This window comes from Anomaloglossus baeobatrachus, chromosome 3, assembly GCF_048569485.1.
Source record: "Anomaloglossus baeobatrachus isolate aAnoBae1 chromosome 3, aAnoBae1.hap1, whole genome shotgun sequence".
Taxonomy (NCBI): Eukaryota; Metazoa; Chordata; class Amphibia; order Anura; family Aromobatidae; genus Anomaloglossus; species Anomaloglossus baeobatrachus.
The window spans coordinates 592264255-592280959 of NC_134355.1; the positions used below are offsets into that span (position 1 = coordinate 592264255).

A 16705-nucleotide genomic window follows, 5' to 3' on the forward strand; every position below is an offset into this window, starting at 1 on the left:
ACTCCTCTCTAGCAGCCTAATTTTTGCCATATGTAACATATTTCTAGATTTCTTTTTGTTTGCAAATATAAAAAAAGTCAAGTTGGGTTTTTTTAAAATAATTTGCTTTTGTTATGTCATTTGTTGCATTCCTGTATGTGTTGTATGGTTTTTAACTGAAACATTTTTTTAATTACTTTATTTTGTGATTTCTTTTTGTTTTGCAGTCCGACCACATATGCTTCAGTAATGCTAAAGATATTGAGGATAGTAGTGCTTTTTCTTCTAGTGTTATCCATCGGCTTCTTTTATGGAATCAACAGAAAGTATATTTCTACGTATATGTCTTTTATCTCTCGAGCTAAAATATTAAATAAAATTGAATCATTTCTTCAAATGAGTAAAGGATCCATTCCCTTAAATGGTTGTTCAAATAAAACTGAACTGGAGACCGCCAATACACCATCCAGCACAATTACTCTCAGGTCTCCATCTGAAGTATTAAAAAATGGTGATGGGATCATATTAGTGGAAACATCAGATCGAATGCAACCCCCTTCATTAGTGTTATGTGCTATAGAATCAGCAGCTCGTGTGTATAAGAACCGACCAGTGGCCTTCTTCATGAAGGGATTAAATAACTCCAATATTGAAGAAACAGTGAGGAGACATTTCTCAGTGCTCTCATCCTTGAAGAACGTTTACTTCTTTCCTCTGGTTTTCGAGGACGTGTATGCTGGCACACCACTTCAATCCTGGTATCTGAAGGTAAAGTGCTCAGCATCTGATTTTTACTAACAGTGAAATGTAAACTAGTCTACTACTGTATCTGTCTATGGCAAACCATGGAGGCACACAACCTGTGCATGGAATATGTCAGTTGCCTCTTCTGAAGGTGTCTCTTCAGAAGAGTTCACAAGAGTTCACAACTTATCCAGCTAAACATAAACAAATTCCATAAACCCCCTGTATACCTTTAATTGCTGAAGCCTCACAGAGAAGGCAGATGGAAAAAGTGGGAAGGCAAACCACACAGCTCAGCTTCACAGTCCTGGAAATTATATAGCGCAACAGTCAATACAAACGTGTGGCGCTGTCCCTTTAAGGTTTTAAATGTAACTGTAAACTGACACAGCAGAGGCGGCAAGTCTTATTGTGTGTGTCTAAAGCAGGCCTAACCAGGACAGATAGGTGTTTTGATACCAAAACAAAGTGTAGTATGCACGCAGTCCTGGGCCCAGCCTACCGTACCTGGGTACTATGATGTCCAGCTACCATAATAAAAGACTTGCAGTTCCTCTCACGGTGAACCACTATAGCTAGCAACTGCAGAATGGTGATTTCCGCCATAGGATGCTACTCACAGGTGTCGCAGTCCTCTTGGCTAAACTCGAACACCAATCTTCTTCCAATTCACTTAAATATTTCTGCGGCGGCTACTCAGCCCTCGAAGTCTAGTGAAATCATCAGTTGAGCTTTTGCTATAGTAACCAAATTGTTGAATGCAGATGCAAAGCAGCAGCCTCTTGTGGCTGGTCAGTACCAATGCATACAATGAACAGTAAATAAGTGTTTTGCAGCATTTCACAGTGGATAAAGGTCACTAAAGCCAGCTTTACACCTTACAATTAGGGATGCGATCTCGTATGCGATGTGACACGCCCAGGTCGCATATGCGATCTAATGAGATTGCACGTAGGTCGTTCATTTGCTGTCACACGTGCGTTAGTAGCCTATGTTAAATTGGTCAATTTTGTGTGCGATCCTTTAGATCATGTGTTCTGTGACGTATGCATTGGGCACCCTTTTTTTTTTTATTTATTGTCTTGACAAGCGTGTGTAATGTGTAGGGATGCGGTTTCACTATGTCATCTGCCGTTCAGCTCTGCTACATGGCCGCTGACAGCAGACACAGACAGCCATGTAGCAGAGCTGAATGGTAGTTCACAGCAGACACAGACAGAGCCGCACTGTCAGAATGAACTCGGGTGAACCTCACCCGACTTCACGGTCATGCTGCGGCTCTGTCTGTGTCGTGTCCTGATTAGCGGTCACCAGTGAAGACTCACCGGTGACCGCTAAACTCCTGAGTAAGTGAATTGAGCAGCCCTCTCTCATACTCACCGATCCCCGGCGCTGCACGGCGTTCACACTGCTCCGGCGGCTTTTACTGTTTTGAAAAAGCCGGCCGCCCATTAAACAATCTCCTATTCCCTGCTTTCCCCGCCCACCGGCGCCTATGATTGGTTACAGTGAGACACGCCCCCACGCTGAGTGACAGGTGTCACACTGCACCCAATCACAGCAGCCGGTGGGCGTGTCTATACTGTGTAGTGAAATAAATAATTAAATAATTAAAAAAAACGGCGTGCGGTCCCCCCCAATTTTAAAACCAGCCAGATAAAGCCATACGGCTGAAGGCTGGTATTCTCAGGATGGGGAGCTCCACGTTATGGGGAGCCCCCCACCCTAACAATATCAGCCAACAGCCGCCCAGAATTGCCGCATACATTATATGCGACAGTTCTGGGACTGTACCCGGCTCTTCCCGATTTGCCCTGGTGCGTTGGCAAATCGGGGTAATAAGGAGTTATTGGCAGCCCATAGCTGCCAATAAGTCCTAGATTAATCATGTCAGGCGTCTATGAGACACCCTCCATGATTAATCTGTAAATTACAGTAAATAAACACAGACACGCCCGAAAAAATCCTTTATTAGAAATAAAACACACACACACATTCCCTGGTTCACCACTTTAATCTGCCCCAAAAAGCCCTCCATGTCCGGCGTACTCCAGGATGGTCCAGCGTCGCTTCCAGCGCTGCTGCATGGAGGTGACCGGAGCTGCAGCAGACACAGCCGCTCCGGTCACCTCCACGCAGCTAATGAAGACAGCCGCGCTATCGGCTGAGCTGTCAGTGAGGTTACCCGCTGTCACTGGATCGCAGCGGTGGCCGCGGGTAACCTCAGTGACAGCTCAGCTGATCGCGCTACTCACCGCCGCTCCGGTCAGCAACTGAGGTGAGTAGCGCGATCAGCTGAGCTGTCACTGAGGTTACCCGCGGCCACCGCTGCATCCACCGCTGGATCCAGTGACAGCGGGTAACCTCACTGACAGCAGCTGATCGCCGGCTGTCTTCATTACCTGCGTGGAGGTGACCGGAGCGGCGGTGTCTTCTGCAGCTCCGGACACCTCCATGCAGCAGCGCTGGATGCGACGCTGGACCATCCTGGAGTACGCCGGACATGGAGGGCTTTTTGGGGCAGATTAAAGTGGTGAACCAGGGTATATGTGTGTGTTTTTATTTCTAATAAAGGATTTTTCGGGTGTGTGTGTTTATTTACTGTAATTTACAGATTAATCATGGAGGGTGTCTCATAGACGCCTGACATGATTAATCTAGGACTTATTGGCAGCTATGGGCTGCCAATAACTCCTTATTACCCCGATTTGCCAACGCACCAGGGCAAATCGGGAAGAGCCGGGTACAGTCCCAGAACTGTCGCATATAATGTATGCGGCAATTCTGGGCGGCTGTTGGCTGATATTGTTAGGGTGGGGGGCTCCCCATAACGTGGAGCTCCCCATCCTGAGAATACCAGCCTTCAGCCGTATGGCTTTATCTGGCTGGTTTTAAAATTGGGGGGGACTGCACGCCGTTTTTTTTAATTATTTAATTATTTATTTCACTACACAGTATAGACACGCCCACCGGCTGCTGTGATTGGGTGCAGTGTGACACCTGTCACTCAGTGTGGGGGCGTGTCTCACTGCAACCAATCATAGGCGCCGGTGGGCGGGGAAAGCAGGGAATAGGAGATTGTTTAATGGGCGGCCGGCTTTTTCAAAACAGTAAAAGCCGCCGGAGCAGTGTGAATGCCGTGCAGCGCCGGGGATCGGGGATCGGTGAGTATATGAGAGAGGGGGATAGACTGACATGGACAGAGAGAGAGAGGACAGAGATAGTGACGGACTGACAGAGATTAGTGCATGACAGACATTGTGAGGCGCTTCAGATCGCAGCTTTTCAGCTGCGCTCTGAAGCAGACCTTTGTTAAGCTGCGGTGCAGAGCGCACACCTGCGCTCATAGCATCAGACACCGAAATCGTATGAGGGATGTCACACGTTACAATTCACTAGTTTCGTACAACAAAACGTCCAATGTATGAGGAATAAACGACGTGTACGCGATCACCGTATTTTCGTTCAATATCGATCGCATGTAGGTTTCACACACAAATATATCACGAACGATGCCGGATGTGCGTCACTTACAACTTGACCCCGACGACGGATTGAAAGATCTATTGAAGTGTGTAAAGCAGGCTTAATACACTCTCGCAGGGCACAAAAATCATATTCCACAATGTTGCAGCCCTTACAAGGTAATGTTGCTCCTAATGAAGCCCCCTTCATGTTTCCATGCACTAGGGTACCACACTCATGGTCCCCATGAAGTATGATGTCAACTTAATTGCCCCTCATACACAAGAAGATATAATGATTTCCTCCTCAGTATCATCCACAGGCACAGTATGCTGACCCTACAGGACACCCCTGCAAAGTAAAATACCCTCACAGTGATCCAGCACAGAATAACAGCTGGACTCAGCCCTTCACACAATATGGGGGCCCCTACACAATATGATTGCCCCACATATTTCATACAGTATAATGGTCTTCCATACAGAATAATAGCCCTCCATACAGCAGTGGCCCTCCATCTAATATATAAAGCTGAATGTGTGTATGTATGTGTGTATGTCCGGGATTGGCCTCTGCACCGTCGCAGCTACAGCCATAAAATTTTGCACACTCACACGTCTGGACCCCGAGAGCGTCATAGGTTATGTTGCGAGGCGAAATTTTAAGCCCGTGCGTACCAAGTGAAATGAAAAGTGTATCCGCACCGTCGCATTTACAATCACGAAATTTTGCACAGACACCTCATGTGACCCAGGGAACGTCGTAGACTATGTTTTAACAGGAAAATGTAACCCCGTGCTTTACAGTTACTCTCCAAAAAACATGCCTCCATTAAAGTAAATGGAGCCTGGAACTACAGGTTATTAGTAGGAGCTGTGATTGGTTACTATAGGAACAAAAGACATTCATAGAATAAGAAGCTTATATGTGAGGTAAGAAGATGTTAGTGGGGAGACGGATAGAGACTAGAGATGAGCGAACCGGTCCCGGTTCGGCTCGAGGTCGGTTCGCCGAACGGAGGTCCCGTTCGAGTTCGGCTCGTCGAACGTTCGACGAACCGAACTCGAACTGCATAGGAAACAATGGCAGGCAATCACAAACACATAAAAACACCTAGAAAACACCCTCAAAGGTGTCCAAAAGGTGACAAACAACTCACAACACAAACACATGGGAAAGTGACAAGGACATATACTCATGCGAAAACAAAAGAGCTGGACAAGGAAAAAGAGGAGGACACACAGATATAGGCATGGCACGCCCTTCTAAAATCATGTAAAACACCGCAAGGTGACTCCAAGCGTAGTCTCCCTTTTTTTCCAAAAATTGGGCTCCACACACACCCACCCATTCAGTGGCAGCACTTGTGCCCTAGTTGTACACTTCACAGCTAGATTTGCATCAAGCACATTCAAAAATACGCCATACTTAACCGTCCCCAGGATGACTCCGGGGTAGGTAGCAAAGTCTTTGCTGAACCATGACTTGTTCATCTTGGCTCCTTTTAAAAAACACAGCAAGCAAGGGTTACTCCAAGCGGAGTCTCCCTTTTTTTCCAAAAATTGTGCCCCACACACACCCACCCATTCAGTGGCAGCACTTGTGCCCTAGTTGTACACTTCACAGCTAGATTTGCATCAAGCACATTCAAAAATACGCCATTCTTATCCGTCCCCAGGATGACACCGGGGTAGGTAGCAAAGTCTTTCCTGACCCCAGCTCTGTTCATCTTGGATCATTTTTAAAAAACACAGCAAGCAAGGGTTACTCCAAGTGGAGTCTCCCTTTTTTCCAAAAATTGGGCCCCACACACACCCACCCCTTCAGTGGCAGCAGTTGTGCCCCAGTTGTACAATTCACAGCTAGATTTGCATCAAGCACATTCAAAAATACGCCATAATTAACCGTCCCCAGGATGACACCAGGGTAGGTAGCAAAGTCTTTCCTGATCCCAGCTCTGTTCATCTTGGCTTCTTTTAAAAACAATGTAAGCAAGGGTTACTCCAAGCGGAGTCTCCCTTTTTTCCAAAAATTGGGCCCCACACACACCCACCCCTTCAGTGGCAGCAGTTGTGCCCCAGTTGTACACTTCACAGCTAGATTTGCATCAAGCACATTCAAAAATACGCTATTCTTAACCGTCCCCAGGATGACACCAGGGTAGGTAGCAAAGTCTTTCCTGATCCAAGCTCTGTTCATCTTGGCTTCTTTTAAAAACAATGTAAGCAAGGGTTACTCCAAGCGGAGTCTTTCTTTTTTCCAAAAATTGGGCCCCACACACACCCACCCATTCAGTGGCAGCAGTTGTGCCCTAGTTGTACACTTCACAGCTAGATTTGCATCAAGCACATTCAAAAATACGCCATTCTTATCCGTCCCAGGATGACACCGGGGTAGGTAGCAAAGTCTTTCCTGATCCCAGCTCTGTTCATCTTGGCTTCTTTTAAAAACAATGTAAGCAAGGGTTACTCCAAGCGGAGTCTCCCTTTTTTCCAAAAATTGGGCCACACAGACACCCCATCAGTGGCAGCACTTGTGCCCTAGTTGCAAACATGATGTTTTGATTTGCATCAAGCACATTCAAAAATACGGCCTAATTAACCGTCCCCAGGATGACACCGGGGTAGGTAGCAAAGTCTTTCCTGATCCCAGCTCTGTTCATCTTGGCTTCTTTTAAAAACACAGCAAGCAAGGGTTACTCCAAGCGGAGTCTCCCTTTTTTCCAAAAATTGGGCCACACAGACACCCCATCAGTGGCAGCACTTGTGCCCTAGTTGCAAACATGATGTTTTGATTTGCATCAAGCACATTCAAAAATACGCCATTCTTATCCGTCCCCAGGATGACACCGGGGTAGGTAGCAAAGTCTTTCCTGACCCCAGCTCTGTTCATCTTGGATCATTTTTAAAAAACACAGCAAGCAAGGGTTACTCCAAGCGGAGTCTCCCTTTTTTCCAAAAATTGGGCCCCACACACACCCACCCCTTCAGTGGCAGCAGTTGTGCCCCAGTTGTACAATTCACAGCTAGATTTGCATCAAGCACATTCAAAAATACGCCATAATTAACCGTCCCCAGGATGACACCAGGGTAGGTAGCAAAGTCTTTCCTGATCCCAGCTCTGTTCATATTGGCTTCTTTTAAAAACAATGTAAGCAAGGGTTACTCCAAGCGGAGTCTCCCTTTTTTCCAAAAATTGGGCCACACAGACACCCCATCAGTGGCAGCACATGTGCCCTAGTTGCAAACATGATGTTTTGATTTGCATCAAGCACATTCAAAAATACGGCCTAATTAACCGTCCCCAGGATGACACCAGGGTAGGTAGCAAAGTCTTTCCTGATCCCAGCTCTGTTCATCTTGGCTTCTTTTAAAAACACAGCAAGCAAGGGTTACTCCAAGCGGAGTCTCCCTTTTTTCCAAAAATTGGGCCCCACACACACCCACCCCTTCAGTGGCAGCAGTTGTGCCCCAGTTGTACACTTCACAGCTAGATTTGCATCAAGCACATTTAAAAATACGCCATTCTTATCCGTCCCCAGGATGACACCGGGGTAGGTAGCAAAGTCTTTCCTGATCCCAGCTCTGTTCATCTTGGCTTCTTTTAAAAACAATGTAAGCAAGGGTTTCTCCAAGCGGAGTCTCCCTTTTTTCCAAAAATTGGGCCCCACACACACCCACCCATTCAGTGGCAGCACTTGTGCCCTAGTTGTACACTTCACAGCTAGATTTGCATCAAGCACATTCCAAATCCACAAGCATTTACTCTCCCCAGGATGACACAGGGGTAGTAAATTCCTTCTGGATCCATGACTTGTTCATTTTGATGAACGTCAGTCTGTCCACATTGTCACTGGACAGACGCGTGCGCTTATCTGTCAGCACACACCGAGCAGCACTGAAGACACGTTCAGAGACAACGCTGGCAGCTGGACACGACAAAATCTCCAAGGCGTAACTGGATAGCTCTGGCCATTTTTCTAGATTTGAAGCCCAAAAGGAGCAAGGCTCCATTTGCAAAGTCATGGCATCGATGTTCATTTGGAGATACTCCTGTATCATCCTCTCCAGCCGTTGACTATGTGTCAGACTTGTTGTCTCTGGTGGCCTTGCAAAGGAGGGTCTAAAAAAATTATGAAAAGATTCCATAAAATTGCTGTTACCAGCACCAGATACGGTCCTACTGGTACGGGTAGACTGTTGAAGATGACGAGACCGTCCCATGTTTGTCAAGTTACAACTGGGAGATTCACTCCCTGCACCTGCATGGTTGTTTGGTGGAAAAGCCGATCTAAGATCGAGTAACATTTTCTGTTGATACTCCTGCATACGTGCGTCCCTTTCTATGGCTGGAATTATGTCACAAAATTTGGACTTGTACCGGGGATCTAATAGTGTGGCAAGCCAGTAGTCATCATCACTTCTAATTTTGACAATACGAGGGTCATGTTGGAGGTAGTGCAACAAGAAGGCACTCATGTGTCTTGCGCAGCCATGCGGACCAAGTCCACGCTGTGTTTGTGGCATAGAGGTGCTAACCGTTCTTTCTTCCTCTGACATCTCCCCCCAACCTCTTTCAACTGAAATTTGACCAAGGTCTCCCTCATCTGCTGAGTCTTCCATGTCCATGGACAGTTCGTCCTCCATTTCTTCATGTTCTCCTGCACCTTGTTCAACATCTCGCCTGCTACCATGCGCCCTTGTTGATCCCTGTCCCCCATGGTCCCATGCCTGGCGCCTTGGTGATGATGAACGTCTGGACCTTGGTGATGTTGTTGTGTCTTGCGCATATGAATCCTCCTGTAGTTCATCCCCTTCCTGTTGTCCCACCCCCTGACTCCGAATAGTGTTTAGCGTGTGCTCCAGCATGTAAATGACTGGAATCGTCATGCTGATAATGGCATTGTCAGCGCTAAACATATTCGTCGCCATGTCGAAACTGTGCAGAAGGGTGCATAGGTCCTTGATCTGAGACCACTCCATCAGGGTGATCTGCCCCACCTCTGCATCTCGTTGGCCCAGGCTATACGTCATGACGTATTGCACCAGGGCTCGGCGGTGCTGCCACAGTCGCTGTAACATGTGGAGAGTTGAATTCCAGCGTGTCGCCACATCGCATTTCCGGCGATGAACCGGCAAGCCAAAAGACTTCTGGAGCGATGCAAGTCGCTCAGCTGCGGCGCTTAAACGGCGGAAGTGAGCAGACAGTTTTCATGCCCTGTTCAGAAGGCCATCTAGGCCGGGATACTGTGTTAAAAATTGCTGGACGACAAGGTTCAACACGTGAGCCATACAAGGTACGTGTGTCACCTTGCCCAGGCGAAGGGCCATACCCAGGTTTGCAGCATTGTCGCACACGGCCTTACCAGGCTGCAGGTTGAGTGGAGACAACCATTTAATAAACTCGGACCGCAGAGCTGACCACAACTCCTCAGCTGTGTGACTCTTATTCCCAAGACATGTCAAGCTAAAGACCGCCTGATGCCGTTGCGCTCTGCTGCCAGCATAGTAATGAGGGGTGCGTGATTCCTTCTGTGCAGTGAGAACGCTGGTGGCCTGACCAGGCAGGCTTGGGGCGGAGGTGGAGGACCCAGATGAGGTGGAGGAGGCAGAAGCAGTGGCGGAACTTGGACAGACAGAGGATTGACACACAAGTCGTGGGGACGGCAAGACTTGTGCAGCAGACCCTTCACCATCTATCACCATAGTTACCCAGTGCCCAGTCAGCGACATGTAACGTCCCTGTCCATGCTTACTGGTCCAAGTATCGGTGGTGAAATGCACCCGTTCACACACAGAGTTTCTCAAGGAAGCGGTGATGTTGTGTGCGACATGCTGGTGTAGCGCGGGCACACCTTTCTTAGAGAAGTAGTGGCGACTAGGCATCTGGTACTGGGGCACAGCGACAGACATAAGGTCTCTAAAATCCTGTGTGTCCACTAGGCGGAAAGGCAGCATTTCGGTAGCCAACAGCTTACAGAGGGATAGAGTCAACCTCTTAGCTTTGTCATGGGTCGCAGGAAGTGGCCTTTTATTTGACCACATCTGAGGGACAGAGATCTGGCTGCTGTGTGTAGACGGTGTTGAGTAGGGTGTCCCTGGAAAAATGCAGGTTTGTGAGGAAAGTGCAGGCGGAGACATGATGTTGCCTTCATCCAACGTTGGTGCTATCGATGTCTGAGAGAGCTGTACACACTCACTTGTTTCTCCTTCCAAACCAACTGACGACCTACCAAGCAAACTGCCTGTTGCGGTTACAGTGGTGGAAGTTGTGGGTGGAAAAACAGGTGTGACAGCTGTCCCCACAGTCCTAGAAGATGACGAGTGCGCAAGGATGCACTGGAAGGGGCAGGCGGTGGATGGTTCGCTCCGCTAGGCCGCATTGCAGCACGGTGAGCTTCCCACTGGGCCATATGATATTTATTCATGTGACGATTCATGGAAGAAGTTGTCAAACTGCTGAGGTTTTGACCTCTACTAAGAGAACCATGACAAATTTTACAGATCACATAATTTGGGCGATCTTTTTCTATGTCAAAAAAGGACCAGGCTAGGCAAGGCTTAGAGGCCATGCGACCTGTTGATCCACCCCGAATAATGCTCAGAGGCAGAGTGGTGGCTGAGGATGCAGTTGTAGACGTGCTACCAGTACTCCGACTGTGTCCAGGAAGGCGCAAGGTAACTTCGTCATCAGTTGCATCCTCCTCCACCACCTCGGTTGACCTCCTCAAGTGCCTGACTGTGGGTTGACAGTAGGTGGGATCTAGAACTTCATCATCAATTGTTGTGTTTGCACTCCCCTCTCCCTCAGACCGAGCCTCTTCTTGCCCTGACCGAATATTTAAGTTGTCATCCCAATCGGGTATCTGCGTCTCATCTTCATCAGTATGTTCCTCATTGTCTATAACCACAGGTGTTACAGTTTGTGACAAAGGGTCAACATTATGCTCAGAAACTTGGTCCTCACGGCCTGAATCAGAGTCACAAAGGTTCTGGGCATCACTGCAGACCATTTCCTGTTCTGTACTCACTGTAGCTTGGGAGCAGACCTCTGATTCACAGGCTATAGTGTGACTGAACAGCTCTGCAGACTCAGCCATCTCAGTTCCACCATACTGTGCAGGGCTGATGGAGACTTCAGAGCTGGGAGAAAGCAAGTTTGATTGGGATGACAACTCAGAGGACTGGTGTTTTTTGGATGCGGTACTTGAGAGGGCACTGAGGGCACTTGTTGGACCACTTGAGATCCATTCAAGCATTTTCCTTTTTTGGCCATCATCTACCTTTGTTCCTGTTGTTCGTGTCCTTAAAAAAGGGAGCACATCGGATTGTCCACGGTAAGTAGTAGACATCTTACTTTTGCTGGTAGATGGTCTATCTTCAGCAGATGATAATGGAGCTTTGCCACCTTCCCCACGGACAAAACCTTTTTTGCCTTTTCCACCACGCTTCTTCCCCTTTCCACCAGCATCTGTCATTTTGCCACTCATGTTGATTGCGACAAGATTGTGCACTGAAAATGTGGTAGTAAAAATTGAGAGGTTGGTGTAGATTGCAGTGGTGGTCTAGCTTTATTAACAGCAGAATAATAAAGAATAAATATCCCTGACAATTCAACTACGGCCCTTAAACTGGCAGCAAAAATTGCTAGTATAATGGCTTAGTTATAATGAGTTGGAGTGTGCAATGCAGGTAGAGGTGCTGCAAATGTCTTTGCACTAGTGTGACTAGACAAAAGTCCAATAGCCACGTTTAGGATGCCACTAGGTACACTGAGTGTTTGCTAGTATAATGGCTTAGTTATAATGAGTTGGAGTGTGCAATGCAGGCAGAGGTGCTGCAAATGTCTTTGCACTAGTGGGACTATAGCAAAGTCCAATAGCCACGTTTAGGATGCCACTAGGTACACTGAGTGTTTGCTAGTATAATGGCTTAGTTATAATGAGTTGGAGTGTGCAATGCAGGCAGAGGTGCTGCAAATGTCTTTGCACTAGTGGGACTATAGCAAAGTCCAATAGCCACGTTTAGGATGCCACTAGGTACACTGAGTGTTTGCTAGTATAATGGCTTAGTTATAATGAGTTGGAGTGTGCAATGCAGGTAGAGGTGCTGCAAATGTCTTTGCACTAGTGTGACTAGACAAAAGTCCAATAGCCACGTTTAGGATGCCACTAGGTACACTGAGTGTTTGCTAGTATAATGGCTTAGTTATAATGAGTTGGAGTGTGCAATGCAGGTAGAGGTGCTGCAAATGTCTTTGCACTAGTGTGACTAGACAAAAGTCCAATAGCCACGTTTAGGATGCCACTAGGTACACTGAGTGTTTGCTAGTATAATGGCTTAGTTATAATGAGTTGGAGTGTGCAATGCAGGCAGAGGTGCTGCAAATGTCTTTGCACTAGTGGGACTATAGCAAAGTCGAATAGCCACGTTTAGGATGCCACTAGGTACACTGAGTGTTTGCTAGTATAATGGCTTAGTTATAATGAGTTGGAGTGTGCAATGCAGGCAGAGGTGCTGCAAATGTCTTTGCACTAGTGGGACTATAGCAAAGTCCAATAGCCACGTTTAGGATGCCACTAGGTACACTGAGTGTTTGCTAGTATAATGGCTTAGTTATAATGAGTTGGAGTGTGCAATGCAGGCAGAGGTGCTGCAAATGTCTTTGCACTAGTGGGACTATAGCAAAGTCCAATAGCCACGTTTAGGATGCCACTAGGTACACTGAGTGTTTGCTAGTATAATGGCTTAGTTATAATGAGTTGGAGTGTGCAATGCAGGCAGAGGTGCTGCAAATGTCTTTGCACTAGTGGGACTATAGCAAAGTCCAATAGCCACGTTTAGGATGCCACTAGGTACACTGAGTGTTTGCTAGTATAATGTCTTAGTTATAATGAGTTGGAGTGTGCAATGCAGGTAGAGGTGCTGCAAATGTCTTTGCACTAGTGGGACTATAGCAAAGTCCAATAGCCACGTTTAGGATGCCACTAGGTACACTGAGTGTTTGCTAGTATAATGGCTTAGTTATAATGAGTTGGAGTGTGCAATGCAGGTAGAGGTGCTGCAAATGTCTTTGCACTAGTGTGATTAGACAAAAGTCCAATAGCCACGTTTAGGATGCCACTAGGTACACTGAGTGTTTGCTAGTATAATGGCTTAGTTATAATGAGTTGGAGTGTGCAATGCAGGCAGAGGTGCTGCAAATATCTTTGCACTAGTGTGACTAGACAAAAGTCCAATAGCCACGTTTAGGATGCCACTAGGTACACTGAGTGTTTGCTAGTATAATGGCTTAGTTATAATGAGTTGGAGTGTGCAGAGGACAGGAGGGTACAGTGCCAGGATTGTGGGGCTCTGGGTAGAGGAATGGAAGCCTGCCTTTCTATAACCCTCCTAATGGGGAAATGCAGCGACGAAATCCCTGACCTTAGCTACACAGACGCTGTCGCTGTTTTCAGGACCTGTCACCTATGGCTCTGACCCTGTCGGTACGAGCCCTTAAAAGGACTGATGGAAAGTGCTCTCCCTATGCTGTCCAGCGCTGTGTATGAAGCGCATACAGCTGTATCAGCGATAGGACTCAGGACGGAGCTGCGCCAGTGATGTCTGACACCAAGGACGCAGAAGAGATAATGGCGTCCTGGAGGAAAATGTCCGGTTTTATAATGCAGGGACATGTGACATGGACATCCTATCACACATGCCGTTGCTTCTCTGGCCAAAAGTCCACTTAGCTGTGTGTGTCTGGGATTGGCTGACATGCTGGCCCGCCCCACAAGACGCGCGCGCTTAGGGAAGGAAGACAAGGAAAAAAAAAAAAAATGGCGATCGCCATTATACAAACAGCAGTGATCTGAAGGCGCTGTTCATGCACACTATACACTGAAATGTCATAATAGTGTGAGTCACAGAGTGACTTACACTATTACAGCGGAAAGCCAGCTAGGAATTAGCTGTTTTTTTGCTGCTAGAACCGTTCTCGAACGTTTCTAGAACTATCGAGCTTTTGCAAAAAGCTCGAGTTCTAGTTCGATCTAGAACAGGCCCCAAAATCACTCGAGCCTAGAACTGGAGAACCTCGAACCGCGAACCGCGCTCAACTCTAATAGAGACAGACAGACAGAGACAGACAGAGAGACAGACAGGGGAATATACAGAGAGATAGAGACAGACAGGGAAAGAGACAGAGACAAACGGTGAAAGAGACAGACAGAGAAAGACGGTGAAAGAGACAGAGACAGACGGTGAAAGAGACAGACAGCAACAGATGGTGAAAGAGACAGACAGAGACAGACGGGGAAAGAGACTGACCTGGAAAGAGACTGACCTGGAAAGAGACAGATAGGGAAAGAGACAGACAGACATGCAGACAGGGACAGAGACAGGCAGACAGGGAAGGAGGAGACAGCCAGAGAGACAGACAAAGATAGATAGGGAAAGACACAGACCTTGATAGAGACAGACAAGGAAAGAGACAGACAGAGACAGGCAGACAGGGAAAGAGACAGACAGGAAAAGACACAGATAAAGAGATGGGGAGACAGACGGGGAAAGAGACAGACCTGGGAAAGACACAGACCTAGAAAGAGACAGATGGGGAAAGAAACAGAGAGATAGAGACAGACAAAAAAGAGACAGATACAGGCAGACAGGGCAAGAGACAGACAGGAAAAGAAACAGACGGGGAAAGAGACAGACCTGGAAAGAGACAGACGGAGTACATTACTTGGCCAATTTAGTTAAATCTGTGTGGAATATCTGTGATGTTGAAATATATGTTGTGAAATGCTTCTATTAGCTTAGTTTTTGCCTTTTAATAATTACATTTCTATCTATTTGTTTTGTGTTTTTTTCTGTGCAGAATACATTTTTGTTAATACAGTCTATTTTGTTAACAACAGTTATTAACCTGGGCGAAGCTGGGTAGTACAGCAAGTATAGTATAGTGGCCCTGAATATGGTATAATTGTCCCTCACATAGTCCTTAAAACACTATAATGACCCCCACACAGCCCTACAAACAGGATAATGTCCCCACACATCCAACAAAACATTATAATGGTCTTCACAGGCATTCAAACGGTAAAATTGGCCCACACACAGCCCTTTAAACAGTATAATGGTCCCCAAGTAGTCCTCTAAATAGTATAAAGGCCTCTACATAGCCCTCCAAATACAACAAATAGAGAAAAAACGAGTGTATATGCAGAAATTTATTTATTCAAAAAAAGACAAGCAAAACAGCAATAGAGCAAGGATTAAAAACAACTACCACAAAATCAAGGGGGGCATACATGGTGAAGAAAAATACAGTATGTAGGCCGCAGTAGTCGTGGGAGAGATGAACGTGTGGTAATGTTGTACAAAGAGATACCAAGTTGGTTGGAAAATAGTAATACAATCAAATGTTCATCATCCCTATTAGCCGTGGGAAAAATAGGTGGTCAAAAGAAAAAATACAGTCAACCAGTAATTGGCAATATATAGCCGTGGTCAAGAGGAAATGCAAATTATAGTATCGTTCTCTAGTCGTGACCCAGGCGTATGAAAATTAATGCATATACATAATAACCAAAGGCTTAATACAGTGAGGCTACTTTCACACATCCGGTTTGAGCCGTGCGGCTCAATCCGGCTGTGAAGCCTATGCAACGGATGCGGTGAAAACACCGCATCCTTTGCATAAGTTTTTTACATGCGGCCGGTCCGGTTTTTGTCGCTTGCGGCATGCTACTGAGCATGCGCAGTGGCAAAAACCGCATGCGGCGGCCGGATGCGGTTTTTGCCGCATCGTGCCGCATCCGGCATCCATAGGGATGCATTGGGAAAAGCGCCGCATCGGCCGGATGCGGCGCGATGCGGTTTTTTTTGCCGGAGCAAAAAACGTAGCAGGGAACGTTCCATCCGGCCGCCGCATCGGCTAAATCTGCCGCATGCGGCAAAAACCGGACCGAACGCAAGCCCATGCGGCACAATGCGGCACTAATTAAAGTCTATGCAGGAAAAACGCAACCGGCAGCAAAAAAAAACGGTTGCGGTTTTCCTGCAAAGTGCCGGATTGTGCCGCATTGCAAAAGCCGGAGGTGTGAAAGTAGCCTGAACAGTAATTAATAATATATAGCCGTGGTCAAGAGGAATGCAAAGTCTAGTATCTTTCTCTAGTCATGGCCAGGGCGTATGGAAATTAATGCATACACATAATGACCAAAGGCAATGGATTACCAAAAACATCTTTTTGTGAACATATTATCAAAATTATAAAGTGCAAGTGCACTTACCATTCACAATATCATATGACTCAAGTGTGGTAAAGTACCGCATGACCACAAAAAAAAAAAAAAAAAAATTTTTTTTTGGACTACTGGCAATAGGCGTATACAGGAATCATCACATAATGCACATACCCAAATAGAAGAAAAAAGGGATCACCACCAACGCGCGTTTCACGAGGTTTTGTTGCTTCTTCAAGGAGGAGGAGGGTCTCCTCCTTGAAGAAGCAACAACACCTCGTGAAACGC

At 46.7% G+C, this 16705-nt stretch overlaps 1 protein-coding gene across 1 annotated transcript in view; it reads left to right on the plus strand.

Moving 5' to 3' along the window:
• Positions 1-228: 228 nt before the first annotated feature.
• Positions 229-16705, plus strand: part of LOC142297322 (alpha-1,4-N-acetylglucosaminyltransferase-like) — a 69253-nt gene continuing 52776 nt past the window's right edge. Inside the window, exon 1 of the mRNA XM_075341558.1 lies at positions 229-747. Coding sequence (XP_075197673.1) covers positions 229-747 — 519 coding nt within the window. The remainder of the gene's footprint in view (positions 748-16705) is intronic.